This window comes from Pristiophorus japonicus, chromosome 12 (genome assembly GCF_044704955.1).
Source record: "Pristiophorus japonicus isolate sPriJap1 chromosome 12, sPriJap1.hap1, whole genome shotgun sequence".
Classification (NCBI taxonomy): Eukaryota; Metazoa; Chordata; class Chondrichthyes; family Pristiophoridae; genus Pristiophorus; species Pristiophorus japonicus.
Window position 1 is genome coordinate 159,735,848 of NC_091988.1, and position 21,450 is coordinate 159,757,297.

Below are 21,450 nucleotides of genomic sequence, written 5' to 3' on the forward strand. Positions count from 1 at the left end.
TGGTGGCTTTCAAAAGGGGATTGGATAAGTACTTGAAGACAAAACAAATTGCAGGGCTACGGGGAAAGGGTGGGGGAGTAGGATTAACTGAGGTGCTCTTGCAGAGAGCCGGCACGGGCTCGATAGGCCGAATGGCCTCCTTCTGTGCTGTAACCATTCTATCATTTAATATTTTAACATTAAGATCCTCTTGGGTTAATTCAAATATTCACAAAATGAATAGAAGCATATAAACCTAGAAATGTTTAATGTATTTGTATAACTTTCTTTTGTCTGCTATTTTACCTTGGGTATGAAATTGTTTTTTTCAATGAGTTAATGAGTCCATTATAAGGTTGACTGGTGGGCTGAATCCCTCAATTTGAGAAAGTGAGTCCAACAAGTTAACATTGGAAATGATTTTTTACCAAGTAAACATTGAGGTACAGTTTCAACTTGAAACCAACAGAAATGAAATAAAAACAGAAAATGCTGGAAATCTCAGCGGGTCAAGCAGCATCTGTGGAGAGAAACATGGTTAACGTTTCAGGTTGCTGTCCCTTCGCCAGAACTGACGATTGTTCGAAATGAACAGATTGTTAACAAGCACTGAAAGGGGGAGGGGAGGAAAGAACAAAAGGGAAGGTCTGTGTTAGGGTGGAAGACAGGAGAGATTTGAGAGACAAAAGGGATGAGGGGCCGACTCGAGATGGTAATGGCAGATGGTAGAAAAAGTTGGGTCTAGATAGGGTGTGAATGGCGGAATAAAATCAGGCAGTTTCTATAATGGGTGACTGATCCACAGATCCAGTCACAAGCTCGGTCAGTACGTTGAAGATCGTCAGGTAATTACAACAATTGACCATCAAACTTTACTCTCAAAAATAAAATAGTTGTTTGGCCATCATTGCACTGCCTAATTTGCACTAACCTGTCTACGTTATCCTTTGCTTATTGCTGGATTGTCAAAGACTGCATCTACTACGCATAAATGGAATAGTGTTGTGAACATTTGAGTCAATTCCATCAATTGTCAGTGGCCCCAAGATAGCTGCAAATGGCATTCACCAGTACCAGGTCCAGTCATATATTTTGAAGCATGTTTGGCTCTTCAAAAATATCTTACAACCTGTTTTAGAATTTTGTAAATCACATTCTCTCTTCTTCCCCGTTCTCTTTACTGATGCAGTCCTGGTCGGTTTTATTTTTTGTTTGATATTTACCTGTGCACTGATGCCAGGTTTGTTCGATTCGAACGTTCGAATGGTGTCTACCAACAAACTGGAAGCTTCTCTGCAGTTTGCAACAAACAACTCAAGTTTCTGCAACAATAAAAAATTACAATTTATCTTCAATATATATCCTTCGTAAATGTTACTGACTGGAGCCAAAATGTAAAATTCAATCAGCATCAATTACAACACATATAAATACAGCCCTGAAAAACTTACATAACTGAAAATCTTTGCTGGTTTGCAGCCTAGTGAAATTGTGTGCTGATATATTTTATTCTCCTGGAACATGCTAATTCCCCGCTATACTGGAATGATTGGAATAGATTTTATTTTTAAGCTGTAGGGTACAAGTTGGGGAAGAAGTGACTGGATTCTCCCTTTGAAGTGATCCTGTGGTTTTCTCCTGAAATGTTGATTGCAGCAGAGGCACGGAGTGCTGCTGGCAGAATCTGAAGTGCTAATGTACTGGCGAGCAAAATCCTCTTCAGGTGTCATCCTTTGATCAATGGGAATAGCAATCTCTCCTGAGCCAGAAGGCCATGGACTAAGGGTCACTTCAGAGACTTAAACGAAAGGTACATCAGTGCAGTACTGTGGGAGTGCTGCACTGTTGGAGGTGCCGTCTTTTAGATGAGATGCAAAACTGAGCAACTCTCAGGTGGGTGGGAACAATTCCATGGCATTCCAAGAGCAGCGGAGTTCTCCTGCATGTCCTGGCCAATATTTATCTCTCAAGCAACATCAGTAAAGCAGTTTCATTTATCTTACTGCAGGGATCAGTGCAGGGACCCCAACTATTTGCAGTCGATATAAACGACTTGAGTGTAACGTAGCCAAGTTTGCTGATGATACAAAGATGGGAGGAAAAGCAATGTGTGAGGAGGACACAAAAAAATCTGCAAAAGGACACAGACAGGCTAAGTGAGTGGGCAAAAATTTGGCAGATGGAGTATAATGTTGGAAAGTGTGAGGTCATGCACTTTGGCAGAAAAAATCAAAGAGCAAGTCATTACTTAAATGGAGAAAGATTGCAAAGTGCCACAGCACAGCGGGACCTGGGGGTACTTGTGCATGAAACACAAAAGGATAGTATGCAGGTACAGAAAGTGATCAGGAAGGCCAATGGTATCTTGGTCTTTATTGCAAAGGGGATAGAGTATAAAAGCTGGGAAGTCTTACTACAGCTATACAAGGTATTGGTGAGGCCACACCTGGAATACTGCGTGCAGTTTTGGTTTCCATATTTACGAAAGGATATATTTGCTTTAGAGGCAGTTCAGAGACGGTTCACTAGGTTGATTTTGGGGATGAGGGGGTTGACTTATGAGGGTAGGTTGAGTAGGTTGGGCCTCTACTCATTGGAATTCAGAAGAATGAGAGGTGATCTTATTAAAACGTATAAGATTATGAGGGGGCTTGACAAGGTGGATGCAGAGAGGATGTTTCCACTGATGGGGGAGACTAGAACTAGGGAGCATAATCTTAGAGTAAGGGGCCGCCCATTTAAAACGGAGATGATGAGAAATTTCTTCTCTCGGAGGGTTGTAAATCTGTGGAATTCGCTACCTCAGAGAGCTGTGGAAGCTGGGACATTGAATAAATTTAAGACAGAAATAGACAGTTTCTTAAACGATAAGCGGATAAGGGGTTATGGGGAGCGGGCAGGGAAGTGGACCTGAGTCCATGATTGGATCAGTCATGATCTTATTGAATGGTGGAGCAGGCTCGATGGGCCGTATGGCCTACTCCTGTTCCTATTTCTTATGTTCTTATGTTTGTGGGATCTTGTTGTGCACAAATTTGCTGTCACATTTCCTACATTACAACAGTGACTGCGTTACGGTATTAATATGTTGGCTGGGAAGGCGCTATATAAATGCAAGTTCTTTGTTCTTACTTTAAATATTATTTGCCACATCGTGTCTCTATTACCTCAACTGCTAGTCACAGTATTACAAAGCATAAGAGTGACATCTGGTGGCAGAAACTCAGTACTTCCATTTTCTTTTAAATATTGAGAATTCATTTGTTAGATTATTCTGAGCAGCTGGAACATAGATCAGGCCCCACAAAGTTTAAAATTGGATTGTCACATTGGGCAGCAAAAGCCCAACACATCACATGCAAATAACACAATGGCACAGATACCCTCCAGAGCATGTTACCCCCAAAGTGCATTGGAGGATACATTTCAAAAATTCTCGTGGGGCTAGATTTTACACTTTTGCGCTTATCGCCCAAAAATGTGCGTTATTTCCGGCGTGGGCGGTACAAATGGGTTTTCAGATCGCCCGGCTTCTCGCCCATTCTCAAAGCACCCAGTCTCCATTTTTGAAATTGGGCATTACCGCAAGCGATATGAAATGGGCGGCAGCATTAAATCTCGCTGACCTGCTGCCGTAAAGTGTCTCCGTCCTTAGCAACGGCATGGCAATGCTCGATTCCCGCAATTCAGGAGGTCAAGGGTCATCATGACATGCGCAGAAGAGGAGACAGAGAGAGAGGGAGCTGAGAGGCACTGAAAGCATGTGTGGCTGTGGTGTGTGCTTGATTGGCTGTTGTGGGAGGCACGAGGGAGATTCACCAGCAGCAAAATGCCTACTAAGCACCAAAAACATAGTTGCCACCGAGTTTTTGCCCAACAAATAATATATAACATGGAAGGGATGGTGGCAGCCCTGGAGCTGGTAGCCAGGAACACTGGTGACAGAGGGCTCCCAGAGTATGGCACTGCACCCCAAGATGCCACACCCTCATTGCCAACCAACATTTTGCTTCTGGCTCGAAGCACATTCCCATCTCGGGACCGTCCTCTCCCGTATCCGTCCAAGCAGCGGTTCGGCCATCATCCCCCCCAATGAAGCATCGCCTGAGGAGCTCCTTAGCCAGGCTTGGAGTCAGGAGGGGAAGGGGAAGGGGTAGAGATGGGGAGCAGAAGCGGGGCCGGGGGGGGGGGGGGTTGGGATGTTTTTTTTACAGAAATACTGATGATTTCAGACAACTGTTCGGTTTAAATGTTTTTTATTTAACAAAAGCTTGTTGTGCTTTGGCTCAGATAGCTGCATCGTTACACGCTGGTGATTCCTTAACATCAATTACACTTAACTTCAATCAACGTAAACTTTAACTGTCACCAAGGTGATGCCTACCATTGATGTATGACCTGCACACCCAGCAGTGTGTCAGCCTTGTAAATAACACCAACATTTTTTCAGGCAAAGCGCTCATTAATGAGCTCCTAACGTAAGGCTCTTGCAGCTATCATGCCACCATGGGCCCTTTCATGCGGTCTACAGGGGGTCAGGAGCATGGCTTTAGCATCGGCCTGATTGTCTGGGCTGATGTCAGTGTCTGCCTCCTCGTCTTCATCTTCCTCTCTTTGGTGAGGTGGACTGTCAGACTCATCAGGCAATTCTTGTCCCCTCCTGCTAGCCAAGTTGTGCAGCTTGGAGCACACCACCACGAATTGAGCTAGCAGCTCAGGGTGTTATTGGAGCTCGCCTTCTGAGTGGTCCAGGCATCTAAAACGGTGCTTAAGCACTCTAATGGTTTTCTCCACGATATTGCGAGTGGCTCTGTGGCTCTTATTGTATCACCTCTCGGCTTCAATGTGGGTGTCACGCAGGGGGGTCATCAGCCAGGTGGTGAGGCCATATCCTTTGTCACCAAGCTTCCAGCATTGACCTTGTGGTTGATTATTAAACAAGTCAGATACAGTGAACTCACACACGATGTGAGCATCATGGATGCTGCCCGGAAATTTAGCATTCACTGCCATTATAATTTGCTGGTGGTCAACAACCAGTTGGACATTCAGAGAGTGGAATCCCTTGCGGTTCCTGAAAACCTCTGCATCTTGAAAAGGTGCCCGCATCGCGATGTGTGCACAGTCTATTGCTCCATGCACCTTGGGGAAGTTTGCAATTCTGGAGAAACCTAGAGCCCTCCTACTCTGTGCCTCCCTGGTCATAGGGAAGCTGATCAAGTCCCTCCTGTGTGCGTACAGGGCTTCAGTGACCTGTCTAATGCAACAATGTGTGGCATGCTGAGACAGTCCGCAAATGTCGCCAGCTGAGTCCGGAAATAACCCGAGGCGTAAAACGACAATGCCGCGGTGACTTTGACCTCGACGGAGAGTGCAGTACTAATGGTGCTGGCAGGCTGCAGATCTCCCCTTATGAGCTCGAAGCGCAGTCTCCGAAGGCAGGTGGTGTCGGGCAAGTCGAGGTAAGATCGCTTGTCCCTGTACTTGCGGGGGGTGTAACGTCTGGTCCTCCTCATCAGTCTGGCACATCTTACATTGGGCACATAATGCTGTGGAATGTACCTTCGGCCATCTCGAGTCTCCAGCATGTAATTGGTCATCAAGAGTGGGTGAGAAAGGACAGGCCCCATTGCAATAGCTGTGTTTTCCACCGATTGGTCACAAACAATAAATGTCCCGATGAAGACACCTATTAAATTCCAATCGGTCACAGTATGGTCAAGATGTTTGTACAGATGTTCACATCAACTCCAACGACCTCCAGATTACATCCAAACTCCCCCGAGGTTAAAGCACAGCAGCATTTTAAAGGATGCGACATATGATGTAGAACATGGCGTCCATAACGCTGTGATTAGTTCCCGTTAGTTCCACTTTTTCCGGGCCTTTTTTTGGGGCGAGCGATATTGTGGGCGATATGTGTGTGAAGTGGTGAAAGTGATGCTGGGCGATCTCATGGCTGTTAGTTTTGACAAATATGATCTTTACAACAAAAAAAAGTGGGCGGGCGGTATTATTGAATTTCGGCGTTAATTCCGTGCAGAAAGTAACTCTGGGCAATATTATGGCCGCTGATTTCGCCCATTGTGATGATTCCACCCAAAAAAAGTGTGCGGGCGGTAATATTTCTTCCCGGCGTTACGCACATGGGGAAAGTAACGCTCGGCGATAAGTTTCCAAAAAATGCCCGTCAGTTTCCATTTTGTGGCCAAAAGGGTAATATATGGGCGTTATACACCATTTCAGCGCTAAAATGGATGTTAAATGGGCATTAAGCGTGCAAAAAGAGTGGAAAATCTAGCCCCATGGAGTTTTTCACACACAGAAGCCCCATGGAGTTTTTAACACCCAGAGTGCATAATGAGAATTCTGATCTGGATGTCAGCAGGTCCTGCCGGATATTTCATCCATTCATAAAATCTACTTTTGAAGCTATACCCCTCCAATGCATTGATGTGGCAGAATGTTACCCTTGCAATGCATTAGTGTGCTCCTATATTTACCCTGCAGAATATTAATGTACTAGCATGCATTAGTATACTAATGTATGACCTTTCCAGTAGCACCGCTGACAGAATTTGATTGGAATTGAGACTGTATTAGGTTCACATCTGAGTACCTTACCCCTATGTCAGTGCCAGCTGTGACTCATTTGGTAGCACTCTTGCCTCTGAGTCAGAAGGTTGTGGGTTCAAGCCCCACCCCAGACACCCGAGCACAAAAATCTAGGCTGACACTCCTGTGCAGTGCTGAGGGAGCGCTGCACTGTTGGAGGTGCCGTCTTTTGGATGAGACCTTAAGCCAAGGACACGTCACGTCTCTCAGGTGGATATAAAAGATCCCATGGGACTATATTGAAGAAGAGCAGGGGAGTTCTCCCTGGTGTCCTGGCCAATATTTATCCCTCAATCAACATAACAAATACAGATTATCTGGTCATTATCACATTGCTTTGTGTGGGAGCTTGCTGTGCACAAATTGGCTGCCGCATTTCCTACAGTACAACAGTGACCACACTTCAAAAAATACTTCATTGTTCGTAAAGCGCTTTGAGATGTCCGGTAGTCGTGAAAGGTGCTATATAATACAAGTTTTTCTTTCTTTACCCCTCCAGTATTAGTGTATGACTGTGCTGCACCCACAGCAACTGGATCAGAACTTGGTTAACAAACTGGAGGAGCCAGGACAGGAGTAACCTGAGACTGGGAGTAGGTGTTGAGTGGGATTCCACAGCGATTCGTCTTGGAACTCTGTTATTCCTAATCTCTGTTAAATATCTGTATATCAAAACTAAATGCAAGTTTGTCAAATTTGCTGGCAACACTGGGAAAATTGAACACTGATAAATGTAAAGTATTGCACATTATTCAAAACATATATAGCTTAAGAGTACAACAAATGGGAATGAATTGGCAAAGAGACTTACTAAGACACGTGCGATTGATGGTTACTTCATCACTTTCAACGTCCTGACGATGTGACTGCATTATATCGCAGGCCAATAAAGTTATACTGGGACACTTAAATGCACTGGTCAAACCACACTGGGAATACAGTGTTGAATTTTGGTCACATGCCAAAAAGAACAATAAAATAGTTTCCAAATAAAAAGGGATTGAAATATAAAATAAAATTAGAGAAGCTTAAGTTTTACAATTTAGAAAGAAGGGTGATTAAGGAAGATCTGCCTGAGATATTAAATGGTAGAGATAGGACAAGCCTGCAATATTACTTCATTAATTTGGGGAAGTAGGGCCAAGAGATATAAATTAAAATTAGACTGAAGTGGTTTGAAAACAGATGTTAGAAAAAATGTTTTTACTTAGAGTGATGAATGTTTGGAACAATCTTTCAGCATGGTAGTAAATGCTCAGACATTGGGGATGATTAAAATCAGTCTGGTGCTGGAAGAGTAGAGTTAGATGACCAGAGGGTGGAGCTTCAACCGGTCAAATGGCCTTTTGTTGTTGTTAACTTTTCTTATGTATTTATGATCATACAAAAATGACGTGCAGGAAAAGACCGTCCGGTCCATCTGTCCTGCCCCACACTCACGATGCCTGTAGCATTATGAATAAAACCTTCCTAAGCCCCCCACCCCCTCGACTATGTAATCTCCTGCGAGAGACAAAAGCAGAAAAACACAAGGCCAATAAGAGGGAAAACAACCTGGAAAACTCCTCTCAGACGATCGAAACCAGTCCAGGAGATTAAATTGACCATACGAGAGGAAAGGAATGCCCTTATGTTCATAAAGTCTCTTAAAGCTAATTCACAACACTCTAACAATTTATGTGAAAAAGTTCTGCTTGGCTTTCCTTCTATTGCTAACTTATTAATTTTTATCTTATGTCCCCTGGTGATTGAATCCTTCATCACAGTGAAGAATTCAATATGATTGAAGAAGGGAAAGCCAATAGTGATATATTTTCCAGGACATGTTTATTCATACAAATTGTTGTGCATTCAACATGATGGAACGGTAACATCTGGCATTGTCGTATTGAAGCCTTTGGCACCAGGCTGCATTACTGAAGGTATTGTACTGGCATTAATTAAAAGAGCTCTATTAAAACTATTACCCTGCAGCTATTTGATTCAATAAACATTTATTCATGCAAACTGTTGCACTCAGTATGATGGAATGGAAACATCTGGCATCATTATATTGAAGATTCGATACTGTAAAGTTGTAATTTACTCCATGATGTAGTTTAGCAGCAATTATCAGCAAACTGTTGCATTTTTATTTCAGGTCGAATGCACAACAATCTATAGGAAAAAGCATGCTCACTAAAGTGTATAACTGCTAGCTTTTGCTTCTTAACATTATATTGATATTTTTCAATAGGGTAAAGGATTCAAATTCCAGGGGCACAAGGTAAACATTAAGGGCTCAATTTTCCCCAAAGCCGTTTTCTGGCGTACTTGAAGAGTTACGGCTGTTTTTTTGGAGCCCAACTACGCCAAAAAAAATTATCCAACTTTCCCCGTTTGAATTGTTAATTTTGGCGCCGCCGAGCCTGACCTTTAGTGTTGGGGGTGGAACATAGAAACATAGAAACATAGAAAATAGGTGCAGGAGTAGGCCATTCGGCCCTTCGAGCCTGCACCGCCATTCAATGAGTTCATGGCTGAACATGCAACTTCAGTACCCCATTCCTGCTTTCTCGCCATACCCCTTGATTCCCCTAGTCGTAAGGACTACATCTAACTCCTTTTTGAATATATTTAGTGAATTGGCCTCAACAACTTTCTGTGGTAGAGAATTCCACAGGTTCACCACTCTCTGGATGAAGAAGCTTCTCCTCATCTCGGTCCTAAATGGCTTACCCTTTATCCTTAGACTGTGACCCCTGGTTCTGGATTTCCCCAACATTGGGAACATTCTTCCTGCATCTAACCTGTCTAAACCCATCAGAATTTTAAACGTTTCTATGAGATCCCCTCTCATTCTTCTGAACTCCAGTGAATACAAGCCCAGTTGATCCAGTCTTTCTTGATATGTCAGTCCCGCCATCCCGGGAATCAGTCTGGTGAACCTTCGCTGCACTCCCTCAACAGCAAGAATGTCCTTCCTCAAGTTAGGAGACCAAAACTGTACACAATACTCCAGGTGTGGCCTCACCAAGGCCCTGTACAACTGTAGTAACACCTCCCTGCCCCTGTACTCAAATCCTCTTGCTATGAAGGCCAACGTGCCATTTGCTTTCTTAACCGCCTGCTGTACCTGCATGCCAACCTTCAATGACTGATGTACCATGACACCCAGGTCTCGTTGCACCTCCCCTTTTCCTAATCTGTCACCATTCAGATAATAGTTTGTCTCTCTGATTTTACCACCAAAGTGGATAACCTCACATTTATCCACATTATACTTCATCTGCTATGCATTTGCTCACTCACCTAACCTATCCAAGTCGCTCTGCAGCCTCATAGCATCCTCCTCGCAGCTCACACTGCCACCCAACTTAGTGTCATCCGCAAATTTGGAGATACTACATTTAATCCCCTCGTCTAAATCATTAATGTACATTGTAAACAGCTGGGGCCCCAGCACAGAACCTTGCGGTACCCCACTAGTCACTGCCTGCCATTCTGAAAAGTACCCATTTACTCCTACTCTTTGCTTCCTATCTGACGACCAGTTCTCAATCCATGTCAGCACACTACCCCCAATCCCATGTGCTTTAACTTTGCACATTAATCTCTTGTGTGGGTCCTTGTCGAAAGCCTTCTGAAAGTTCAAATACACCAAATCAACTGGTTCTCCCTTGTCCACTCTACTGGAAACATCCTCAAAAAATTCCAGAAGATTTGTCAAGCATGATTTCCCTTTCACAAATCCATGCTGACTTGGACCTATCATGTCACCTCTTTCCAAATGCGCTGCTATGACATCCTTAATAATTGATTCCATCATTTTACCCACTACTTGGATCTATGATCCGCGCTAAAAAGTTCGGGTTGCCAGGGTAACGAGGGGCACACTGCGGGCTGAGGCTGGAAAGTGAAACATACAACACATTCTGGCCAGCTCACAGTAACCTGCACATTGCAGCAGCTTATCAGCATTAAATTATTAACGTCTTTATGCCAAAAGTCTATCTCCCCCCACCTGGTCACTCTCCTGGTGCCGGTTGCCATTGCTAGCCCTGGCCGAAGGGCCTCCCTCTTCCCGGTGCTGGGTGCCACTCCTAACTCTAGCCGAAAGGCTTCCCTCCCCTGCCAGTGCCGGTTGCCGCTCCACCCCTGGGAGTAAGGCCTCACCCGCTCCCCCCTACTATCTCTCTCTCTGCTGCTGTCCGGGCCATGGAAATGCATTTGCTGCACTGATTCTCTTACCTGCACCAATTTTTTTAACTGCCCAGAAGTGGTCACTTATACTGTCCTTAGAAAAATTGGAGTAAATCGCAGCTAGCCAAACTTGCTTAAATGGCCAGAATTGCCGCAGGTGGCAGGTTACAGCCCCAATGAAGTAAAAAAAAAATCGTAGCCCAGAAACTTTGGGGAAACGTTGAGATTTTAATTTACTCCAAAAAAAACGGTACAGACCAAAAAAACGGCGCAGATAATTGGGCAAAATTGATTCCGAAGAAAGCAGTCTTTTGTAGAGTTGCAATGCATAAACAAGTCGTTTAGCACAACCAGTCCATGTTGGTATTTATTTTCCAAGTGAGCAGTTATCCTAAACCCAAGTGCCCACCATATTCCCATATCTCTTTATCCCACGATCCGTGAACTACCTATTCTTTAAAATCTGACCACTAACTCCTATGGTGCATTCCACAGTCTCACACTGTACAGAAAGAAGGCCCACTCATATTATCAGGAGACTGCTGCAGCCTAACCAGCAGCTGCCAACAGGTATGCATTTTGTTTTTTATGTTTTACTTTAATGTGGAGCCAGGATGAGCAAGAATGCTCCGCAGTAAATAAAACTTGCATTTATATAGCACCTTTCACAACCTCGAGACATTCTAAATCACATTACAGCCAATGAAGTAATTTTGAAGTGTAGTTACTGTTGTAATATAGAAAATGGGGCTGCTAAATTATGCACAGCAAGGTTCCACAAACAGCAATGTGATAATGAGCAGCTAATCTATTTTAGCAATGTGTACTCCACGGATGCGATCGAACCCCTCAGCAACTATGGGATTTACCTTAGGCCCACTGTCAGCATGACAAGCAGCCTACAATTCAATCCTCCTGAAGGCACTGGGCCCCTCATTAACATTTTCAAGGGCCCAACGCCTGTTTTAGGTGTCCACCCGAGATGCCTCAAAAGTGGGCCCCACAAATTTAGCAGTTGGCCCAACACAGGCACAGATTGGGCACAGGCTATCCCATTGCTAAATTGAAATGTTTTGCACCCATTTTACGCCTGAAAAACAGGAGCAACGCATATCAATTTCTACCCCATGTTCATTTCCATCAGACTCTACCAGCTCATTTTCCTTTTTAAATCAAATCTATAAATCTGAAATTTGGAAGAATGTTTTTTTGAAGATGTATTTGTATTCTGGTGGCAAAGCCTTTTTCACTTCCACAACATTTCTCATGAGAGGTATTGATGGAAAAATTTGTGCAAGTGAATTGGAAGGTGCAGAAACTATTTGGTTCAGCAATAAAACCTGCTATGTAATTGGACAATTCCCTGAAGTATTATGTTGCCTCATTGCTCTGGTAACCATAATTACATATAGTGTCTTTCACACCCTCAGGGCCTTCCCAAGCTCTTCACAGCCAATGAATTGATTATGAAGTTACTCACTGTAGTTTTGTAGGCAAATGGTTAGCCAATTTCTGCACAGCAAGGTCCCACAGACAACAATGTAATGAGTGATCAGGTCAACTATTTTTGGAGGTATTAAATGAAGGATAAGAGCCAGCCAGGACACTAGGGGACTCCCCCGGTCATCTTCAAATAAGGGTTTTTTGCATCCTGCAGACGGGTCATCAGTTTAACATCTCATTCAAAGGATAGCCCCTCTGACATTGCATCACTCCCTCAGTACTGCACAGAATATCAGCCTAGGTGTGCTCAAGTCCCTGAGGGGGAAATCAAATAGCATTTCACGCAGAGCCGAGAGATCTACCACTGGGCCAAGATCAAGAAGGCTTGGATGAGAGGTTCAGCAATGGTGGGATGAAGACAGCAATGATGTACTTCTAAATAACATAACAGAGATAAATTTTATCTCTAAATGACAGTAATACAGAGAGAAATTCTATCATTTTTATTTGCACTAGTGTGTGTGCAGTATAGGAACAAAGGAACAGGAGGAGGCTATTTTACCTGTCAAACCTATTCTGCCATTTAATGGGATCATGGCTGATCTGTGACCTAACTCCATATACCCACCTATGCCCCATATTCCTTAATATCTTTGGGTTACAAAAATCTATCAATCTCCGATTTAAAATCAACAATTGATCGAGCATCAACTGCCGCTTGCAGAAGAGAGTTCCAAACTTCCACCACCCTTTGTGTGTAGAAGTGTTTCATAACTTCACTCCTGAAAGGCCTAGCTCTAATTTTTAGGCTATGCCCCCCTAGTCCTAGAACTCCCAACCAGCGGAAATAGTTTCTCTCTATCTAGCCTTCTATATATTTTTGCACTGTCAAAGGGTAAGCTCTCCAGTGACTGGAGTCGTACCTGACACAAAGGAAGATGGTTGCGGTTGTTGGAGATCAGTCATCACAGCCTCAGGGCATCACTGCAGCAGTCCTTCAAGGATACATCCTTGGCCCAACCACCTTCAGTTGCTTCATCAATGACCAGCCCTCCATCATAAGATCAGGAATGGCGGCTATTCACTGATGATTCCACAGTACTCAGCTCCATTCACAACTCCTCTGATATTATCACCATGGTTACAAGTGCACTGCGATGAGTGGCTCACCTGCTGACCCCTCCCAGCCTCTCCACTATCTACAAGGCTCAAGTCAGGAGTGTGATGGGAAACTTACCACTTGCATGGATGGGATATGCAGCCGCAACAACACTCAAAAAACTTTGACATGATCCAGGACTGAGCAGTTCGCTTAATTACTGCCCCTGCCACAGGACTCAATAGTCACCCCCTCCACCACTAGCATACTGTGGCTGCAGTATATATGATCAACAGAATGTACTGCAGCAACTCACCAAGGTACATCGCCAGCACCTCCTTCCTCTGCGACATCTACCATTACGAAGAACAAGAGCACCTCCGAGTTCCCCTCCAAGTCACACACCATCCTGACTTGGACATTGATTTTTCTTCATTGTCACTGGGTCAGAATGATGGAATTGCCTAACTAACACCATCATGGGAGCACCGTCACTTCAACGACTGCAGCGGTTCAATGAGAAGACCCACCACCTCAGGGCAACTAGAGATGGGCAGTAAATGTAGTCTTGACTGCGTCTCTCACATCCCAAAAACAAAGTTTTAAAATCCCATCATCCAATTGTTCCAAAAATGTTTTCCTGCATGGCCCATAGTGCCCTACTAGGCCTCATGAATGAGATGAGGAGGAAATTCTTCTCTCAGAGGGTCGTAAATCTGTGGAATTCTCTACCCCAGAGAGCTGTAGAGGCTGGGCCATTGAATAAATTTAAGAGGGAGATGGACAGATTTTTGAACGATAACGGAGTAAAGGGTTATGGGGAGCGGGCAGGAAGTGGAGCTGAGCCCAAGATCAGGTCAGCCGTGATCTTATTGAATGGCGGAGCAGGCCTGAGGGGCCAAATGGCCTACTCCTGCTCCTATTTCTTATGTTCTTATCTCTGACCTTGGGGGCACTCGCCAATGATCCAGACCAACCAATCCAATTGAGACCCAGTTTGAGCAACATATGCAAGTATGTGAGAAAAGCCAATAGAGGTACATATTGTTGTTGTACATATTTAGCTCAATTATGCACCAAACTAGAACTTCACATCGAAATTGGTGCAATGAAAAAAGCATATTTATCAATATGTTTTTGGAATGTTTGGAATGAATACAAAATGTAACACAATCTACATTTTTGTTCTCTATTAAACCCAGTAAAGTTTCTCAGTGATGTTCACTGTATGACTGACCATACGGAATTGAATCCACTCGGAGTGATTGTAAGGAAATGTCCCCTCCAGATTCTCAGTCAGCTGGTTGTTGTCAATTAACTTATACAGGGCTTTCAAGGATGTCAAAACTTCCATCTGATAAAACAAAAACAATATGTATTGTATAATTCAAGTTAGCTATTAAAGAGCAGTATTGATAATTGTAAAATGTTTAAGAAATGGCTTTGTGTTTGAAAAACATAATTAAGAACAATAATTAAGAACAACTACAAAAATCCTAGCAACCATTTCCAGCCTTTTTCACAATAATAACTATGATACTGGTATAATGCACACTCCTGTATTGATGTGTGTAAAATCTACCGAGTGAGTGAGTGAGTGAGTGAGGTGTGTGTGTGCGCGTCAGTGTGTGCACATCAGTGTTGTGCGCGTGCGTGCGTGTGAGAGAGTGTGTGTGCGCACATGGAAATGTTTCTCTTTCTTCTGCTCTATTTGTGTTCAAACAAAATTTGCACACAAAATTTTGTAAATGCATAAAACACAGCAGAAACACCCACACCTTTGTGCAATGCTGTAAATGCTGACAAATGCCAGAGATTTGCTACTCTTGAGCAGGTTTTTTGAAAAGCCCCAATTTAATCTTTCATAAACAGGGGCTATAAAGTGTTTAGCCATGAGAATGAAGAGACATTCAAATGGGACGTTAAGGTGGCGCTCACTGATCAGAATAGTCATGTTTGACTCATCTCTTGCTCATATAAAGTATTTTCTCAAATATATGAGGTTCCAGTAACTAGCAGTCCAATTCTCCGCCCTACTCCCACTCTGATCTCTCTGTCCTCAGCCTCCTCCACTGTTCCAATGAAGCTCAATGGAAGCTCGAGGAACAGCACCTCATTGTTCGATGAAGCACTTTACAGCCTTCCCGACTCAAAATTGAGTTCAACAATTTCAGTCATAACCACAGCTCCCAATTTTTCGGAGAGCAAGTGCTGGTAATAATTCTATTGGTGTCATTAACACCTCCGTTAGACCCATCCTTTGTTTCTTTACTTGTCCCATGACCACACCCCCTTATGCCTTGCACCATTGTAACTTTTGTCATTTAATCTCTCCTACCTTCCACCCTATCTCAGACCTGCCCTCTTGTTCTTTCATGTTAGCCAGTGGCTCAGTGGGTAGCACCATCACCTCTGAGTCAGAAGGTTGTGGGTTCAAATCCCACTCCAGAGACTTGAGCACAAAAATTTAGGCTGACATTCCAGTACAGTTAGGGAGTGCTGTACTGTCAGAGGTGCCATCTTTCAGATGAGACGTTAAACCGAGGCCCTGTCTGCTCTCCCAGGTGGACATAAAAGATCCCATGGCACTATTCCGATGAGGAGGGGAGTTCTCCGTGGTGTCCTGGCCAATATTTATCAATCAACATAACAAAAACGGATTTTCTGGTTATCTGATTATCACGTTGCTGTTTGTGGGAACTTGCTGAGTCCCCACAAACACTCCTGGGTTTCCTACATTACAACAGTGACTACACTTCAAAGATGCTATCTCAGTGCAGCAGTCCAGTGGTATATGGTACTTGGCCAGAGATCCTGAGCTCAATTTTTTGTTAAATAGCTGCTGATTTTCCCTGGAAAAAAAGAACTGATCCATAAATGCCCTACAGGGAAAGGAACCTGCCGCTCACAGTTGGTCTGGCCTATATGTGATTATAACCCCACATGTGTGGTTGGTCCTCAAGGCACCTAGAAGCAGGCTATAAATGCAGGATTACCAGCACCACCCACATCTCAAAGAAAAAAAAATTATCTAGCCATGTAATTTGCTTGGAGGACAGGTTAGGGTTAAGTCTTGACTGATATGTCTGTTAATGCACTGCATTTATAATTAAATGGTAAAAAGGTTCAAAGGAAGGGTGGGGTCAATTAGGGACCAAAAAGGTGGTATCTTGTGGAGGCAGAGGGTATGGCTGAGGTACTAAATGAGTACTTTGCATCTGTCTTCGCTAGAGAAGAGAATGCTGCCAATGTAGCACTAAAGGAGGAGACCAGGTCGGTGATTGGAGCATGGGCAGATACAGCAGGAGTGGCGAGGTTGGGGGGAAGGAACGGCGAGAGAATGCAGAGGGAAGTGACCGGAGCACAGGACAGCAGAGCTGGTCTCCAGTCGTCTTGGTTAATCCTTGCCACTGGACTAAGACCTAGCTCTGTCAAGCCCGTGTGGTGGCTGGTGTGCAACGGCCACCACACGTTAAAAATTCTACGCACAGGCATCTTCCACCCTTCAATATGTAGTTCTGGAATATTAGGTTCTTCATTCAAACACCTATGAACTCATCCCTTTTTGGCGTGGAAGCAAGTAATCTTCGTTTCGAGGGATCGCCTATGAATGATGACACTTCAAAAAAGTACTGTAAAGTGTTTTGGGACATCCAGTGGTCATGAGCGACGCTATATAAATGCAGGTCTCTATTTCGTCCCAACCCCCCTTTACCTGCCTTTATACTTTCTCACAATCTGTTACATCTCTAACTTTTTCCAGTTTTGATAAAAGGTCATCGATGAAACGCTAACTCTGTTTCTCTCTCCACAGCTGCTGCCCGATCTGCTGAGATTTCCAGCATTTTCTGTTTTTATTTCAGATTTCCAGCATCCGCAGTATTTTGCTTTTGTGTGTTATAATATAGTGTTCTATCCTGGATCCGCCTTTAAATCTAACCCTTGATTGAACTTCTGGGCGGTTTTAAGCTGTGTTGCTCAGCTCAGTACCTTGCCTTGCTGGGATGCTGGAAGGGATGGGCTAGTGAAGTTGGCACAAAAACCTTTGCCATCTTGACAAGCATGCCTCGTCAGCCAGTATAGAGTGACAATAACAGCGGATAATGTGAGACCCAGACCATCACAAGCTCCCAAATGAAGGACAGATCTGTGTTTGTGGGAAAGCATAAAGGGCTAACGTAACAGGTCCGTGTGGAATAAATCAGTATCGGTTTGTGTTTCTCAAATGGTATAAATGGCACTTACTGATATTCCTGGACATTTCTCCAGCTTGAGAGCTGTTTCCTTATCTGTCAATATCAGCGCACAATGAATGGAGCGGGGAGCAAACTCCTGCAGAATTAAACAACAAAGTGTTTGAAATAGTGGAAACATCTATACAATATATATTTATAGATTGTGCAAGAATACCACATCCCAGACTTGACTTTGCAACTATACACAAACTCAACTTGGATAGTCAAATATTCCATTCTGGTGGACCTCTCGTTACTGCAGAAGTGTTTTCTAAATGGGGTCGGGTTCATTTTTGCCGCATGGGTGTAAAGCATCACCTTAGGGGAGCACAGAGAGGAAAATCGGACAGTGAAGACCTGCGCCCACAATGGATATACATTCCGTTTAAATTAGTGGAAGGAAAACTGGAAGGGTTCTACCATAGGCGTGTCATCCAATTTTCCTTTCTGCGATCTGCCTTATGACAAAGCTTTATGCCCAGCTGGTAAAGACCAAAATCTATCCCAATGTTTGTCATTAACTCCCATACTATACAAATTATTTAATTCTGTGAGCACTCTCACCTCTGAGTTAGGAAGTTCTGGGTTCAAGTTTCACTCCAGATCCTGAGCACGTAACCGAGGCTGAGCTTTCAACGCTTTCCTCGTCAGCCTCCTGAGCTCCACCCAACATAAACTTCACCTTATCCGAAACTCTGCCACCCACATCCTACCTCACACTGCGCCTTGCTGGCCTATCACACCTGTCTTTGTCAATCTCCATTGGATTCCCATCCTCTGACTAATTGAATTAAAAATGCTTGTCCTCTTTACAAATCTCTCCAAGCCTCATCCCTCTCTACCTTTGCAACCTCCACAAGCCCTGTATCAACTTGTGCCATCTGCACATCTGACTCTGGCCTCTCTGTATCTCCCCCACACCCTTCCACTCCATCGTCAGTGGCAAAGCTTTCGGCCATCTAGCCCCGTGGTCTGGAACTCTCCCGTAAACTCCTCCAATTTACTGCTGCTGTCTCCACTTCTAAAATCATCCTCCAAACATACTACTTATTATTGTTGGGCATGAAGTTCTTTGGGATATTTAATATGTTAAAGGCACTAATATATATATATATATAGATATTAGTGCCTTTAACATGTTAAATAATATATATATGTAATACTTAAAGCAATGTTTGCTAAATTTACATTGCTATCTTTCTCAATTTGTTTGTAGAGTTTGGGTCTCCTTATCTGAGGAAGGACTGACTTGTCTTAAGGCGGTACAACGAAGGTTCACTAGATTGATCCTGGGATGAGAGGGTTATCCTATGCGGAAAGAATTAGTACATTGGGCCTATACTGTCTGGAGTTTGGATGAATGAGAGGTGATCTCATTGAAACATACAAGATTCTGATGGGAATTGTCAGGGTAGATGCTGAGAGGTTGTTTCCCCTGGCTGGAGAGTCTAGAACTAGGGGCACAGTCTCAGGATAAGGGGTCAGCCATTTAACACAGAGATGAGAAGGAATTTCTTCAATCAGAAGGTTGTGAATCTTTGGAATTCTCTACCCCAGAGGGCTCTGGATGCTGAGTTGTTAAGTAAATTCAAGGCTGAGATAGTTAGATTTTTGTAGTCTAGAGGAATCAAGGGATTATAGAGATATGACGGAAAAGTGGAGTTGCGGTCAAAGATCAGCCATGATCTTATTGAATGGCAGAGCAGGCTCGAGAGCCGTATGGCCTAATCCTGCTCCTAATTCTTATGTTCTTATGTTCTCCCTCCTCTCCTTAACTTCTGACTATCTCTCTCCACCTTCAGTTCTGCCCCTTTCTCTTCCCTTCTACTTATAACTCTCCTCCACTCTTTTATCTTCTCGCTTCCTGTTTCTCGATTTCTTTCTTTTCACTTCTAATTTCCTCTCTTCTGATTCTTTATTTATTTTCTCACTTTACTTTCTTTCAACTTTTCACTATCACTGTTCCTCCTCTGCTTTCCTGTTCCGGGTTTTTTTTTCTCTCTGTCTGTTTTCCTTGTAACATATTTTGACCCATTTTATGCACTGTTCAAACTGCTGAGTGGTAAGAAATAGATTTGGATAAAGATCGGAGCGAGAGCAGATTAGGGGATTCATGCACAAGACAATGGCTGATTGGAAGATTCGGGTAGGCTGTGGCAGATTGGAAATCAGAGCCTAGCCCCCAAATCACTTTTATTTTATATGTAATGCATGCGTTTTTAAAAATGATTTTATAATTGATGATGTGGGAAGCTGGGTGAAGTGATTAGAGAAAAAGCATTTAGTGACAACCTTAACATGGAAGTGTCAAAGTAGATTGCATAGCATGCCCCACTGTAGGGAACCTTTGGTCTGGATAAGTGATGTCTTCAATTGGAATTTATGAATTTTACCTCAGTTTGATCGAGCTTTATAAGATGATGAAGAGATTAGATTGTGTTTGGGTAGACAAATTGTTTCAACTAAATAGATTAGGGAAGAGCAGGGGGTCACAATCTCAAGTTATATAAAGGCAGAACTAGATTAGATGTTAGGAGGTAGTTCTTTTTCTGGAGAATAGTGGAACTGTGGAACAGGCTGCCGGCTCAAGCGGTGAACAGAGATTCCCTGAATTCCTTCAAGCAAGAGCTGGACCTGTTTTTGACTAGGGTGGAAATCATCTCATACAAGAGGTAAGTATACTGTAACCTAAATCAGGGTAGTCTCCTGAACTAGTTTCCATCATCTAAAGGGGTCTGAGAGAAACATTGCAGTTTTATTTCCCGTCAAATCATCCTGGGCTCTTCACCTCTCTCAGGAGGTCACATGTCTTCCGGGTGGAGTGTATATATTGTAATGCACAGTTGTGTGGGGCAGGCTGGATGGACCACTGGGTCTTCACTTATCTGTCATTTTTAGTATGTTCGTATTAACAAAGATAAGTTGGGATGAGCCTTTAAAAATATCCATGGGACATTCCATAATCTGATATTTAGCCATGTTCACCTGCAGTGATCCAAAAGCCTTAAATAACGAAAGATGAGGTGGGCGTTTCCTGGCATCCACAACAACAGTCAATCCCAGATCCCGAACCTCCTTCCTGTGATAAGAAAGGATCAGTATAAAATTAAAGCATCCTTGCTGTACAATCAAGTTTGCACTTCTGTTTTTTGATTACCATTTATGATCGTGGTAATAATTAACTGCGGATGTCCAAACATGCATCATGGAAACGAGGTGCATTCTCCATATCAATGTGAGTCAACTGTGGCTGGAATCTGCCTTGTTTGCAATCAATAGAAAAAATTTCCATCTTTAATTACAGTTACAGATTGGGGGCAAGAAAGCATGTAGTCACTAGATGAGTAAAGGAAATTAAATATGATGAGAACACCATCAACCTCAAGGCACATGCCATCTTGATGGACATTTATCGCCCTTTCCTCATTGTCACTGGGTCAAAATCCGGTAATTCCCTGCCTAATACTTTTGTGGCAGCACCAACACCACATGGACTGCAGCAGTTCAAGGAGAAGACCCACCACCGCCTTCTCAGAGCAAGCAGGGCTGGGTAATAAATGTACCAGCCAAATCACATGAACAAACATTAAATAAAATCCCTTGGTGGTTAGCCTGTATTCGGAGTATAGTGTCGAATGTTTGGATAGGTTAAGGGAGACTACTTTATGGCTTCTGCTATATCTCTTGCCTCTGAGTAAGAAGGTTGGCTTCAAGTCCCACTCCAGCGACTTGAGCAAAAAATCCAGGCTGACACTCCAGTGCAGTGCTGAGGGAGAGCTGCGCTGTCAGAGGTGCCGTCTTTCAGATGAGACGGTAAACCGTCTACCTTCTCAGGCACTATTTTAAAGAAGAGCATTGGTGTTCACCTCAGTTTCCTGGCCAATAGTTATCCCTCAA

General features: G+C 43.5%; 1 protein-coding gene across 1 annotated transcript in view; it reads right to left on the reverse strand.

The window, feature by feature from the left end:
• The window catches only part of LOC139277517 (pleckstrin homology domain-containing family G member 4B), a 176,355-nt gene that overhangs the window by 53,397 nt on the left and 101,508 nt on the right, over nt 1-21,450 (reverse strand). The window contains exons 6-9 of the mRNA XM_070896064.1: nt 20,539-20,632; nt 17,564-17,650; nt 14,556-14,672; nt 1,203-1,301 (exon numbers count right to left, since the gene is read on the reverse strand). Of these exons, the coding sequence (XP_070752165.1) occupies nt 1,203-1,301; nt 14,556-14,672; nt 17,564-17,650; nt 20,539-20,632 (397 nt within the window). The remainder of the gene's footprint in view (nt 1-1,202; nt 1,302-14,555; nt 14,673-17,563; nt 17,651-20,538; nt 20,633-21,450) is intronic.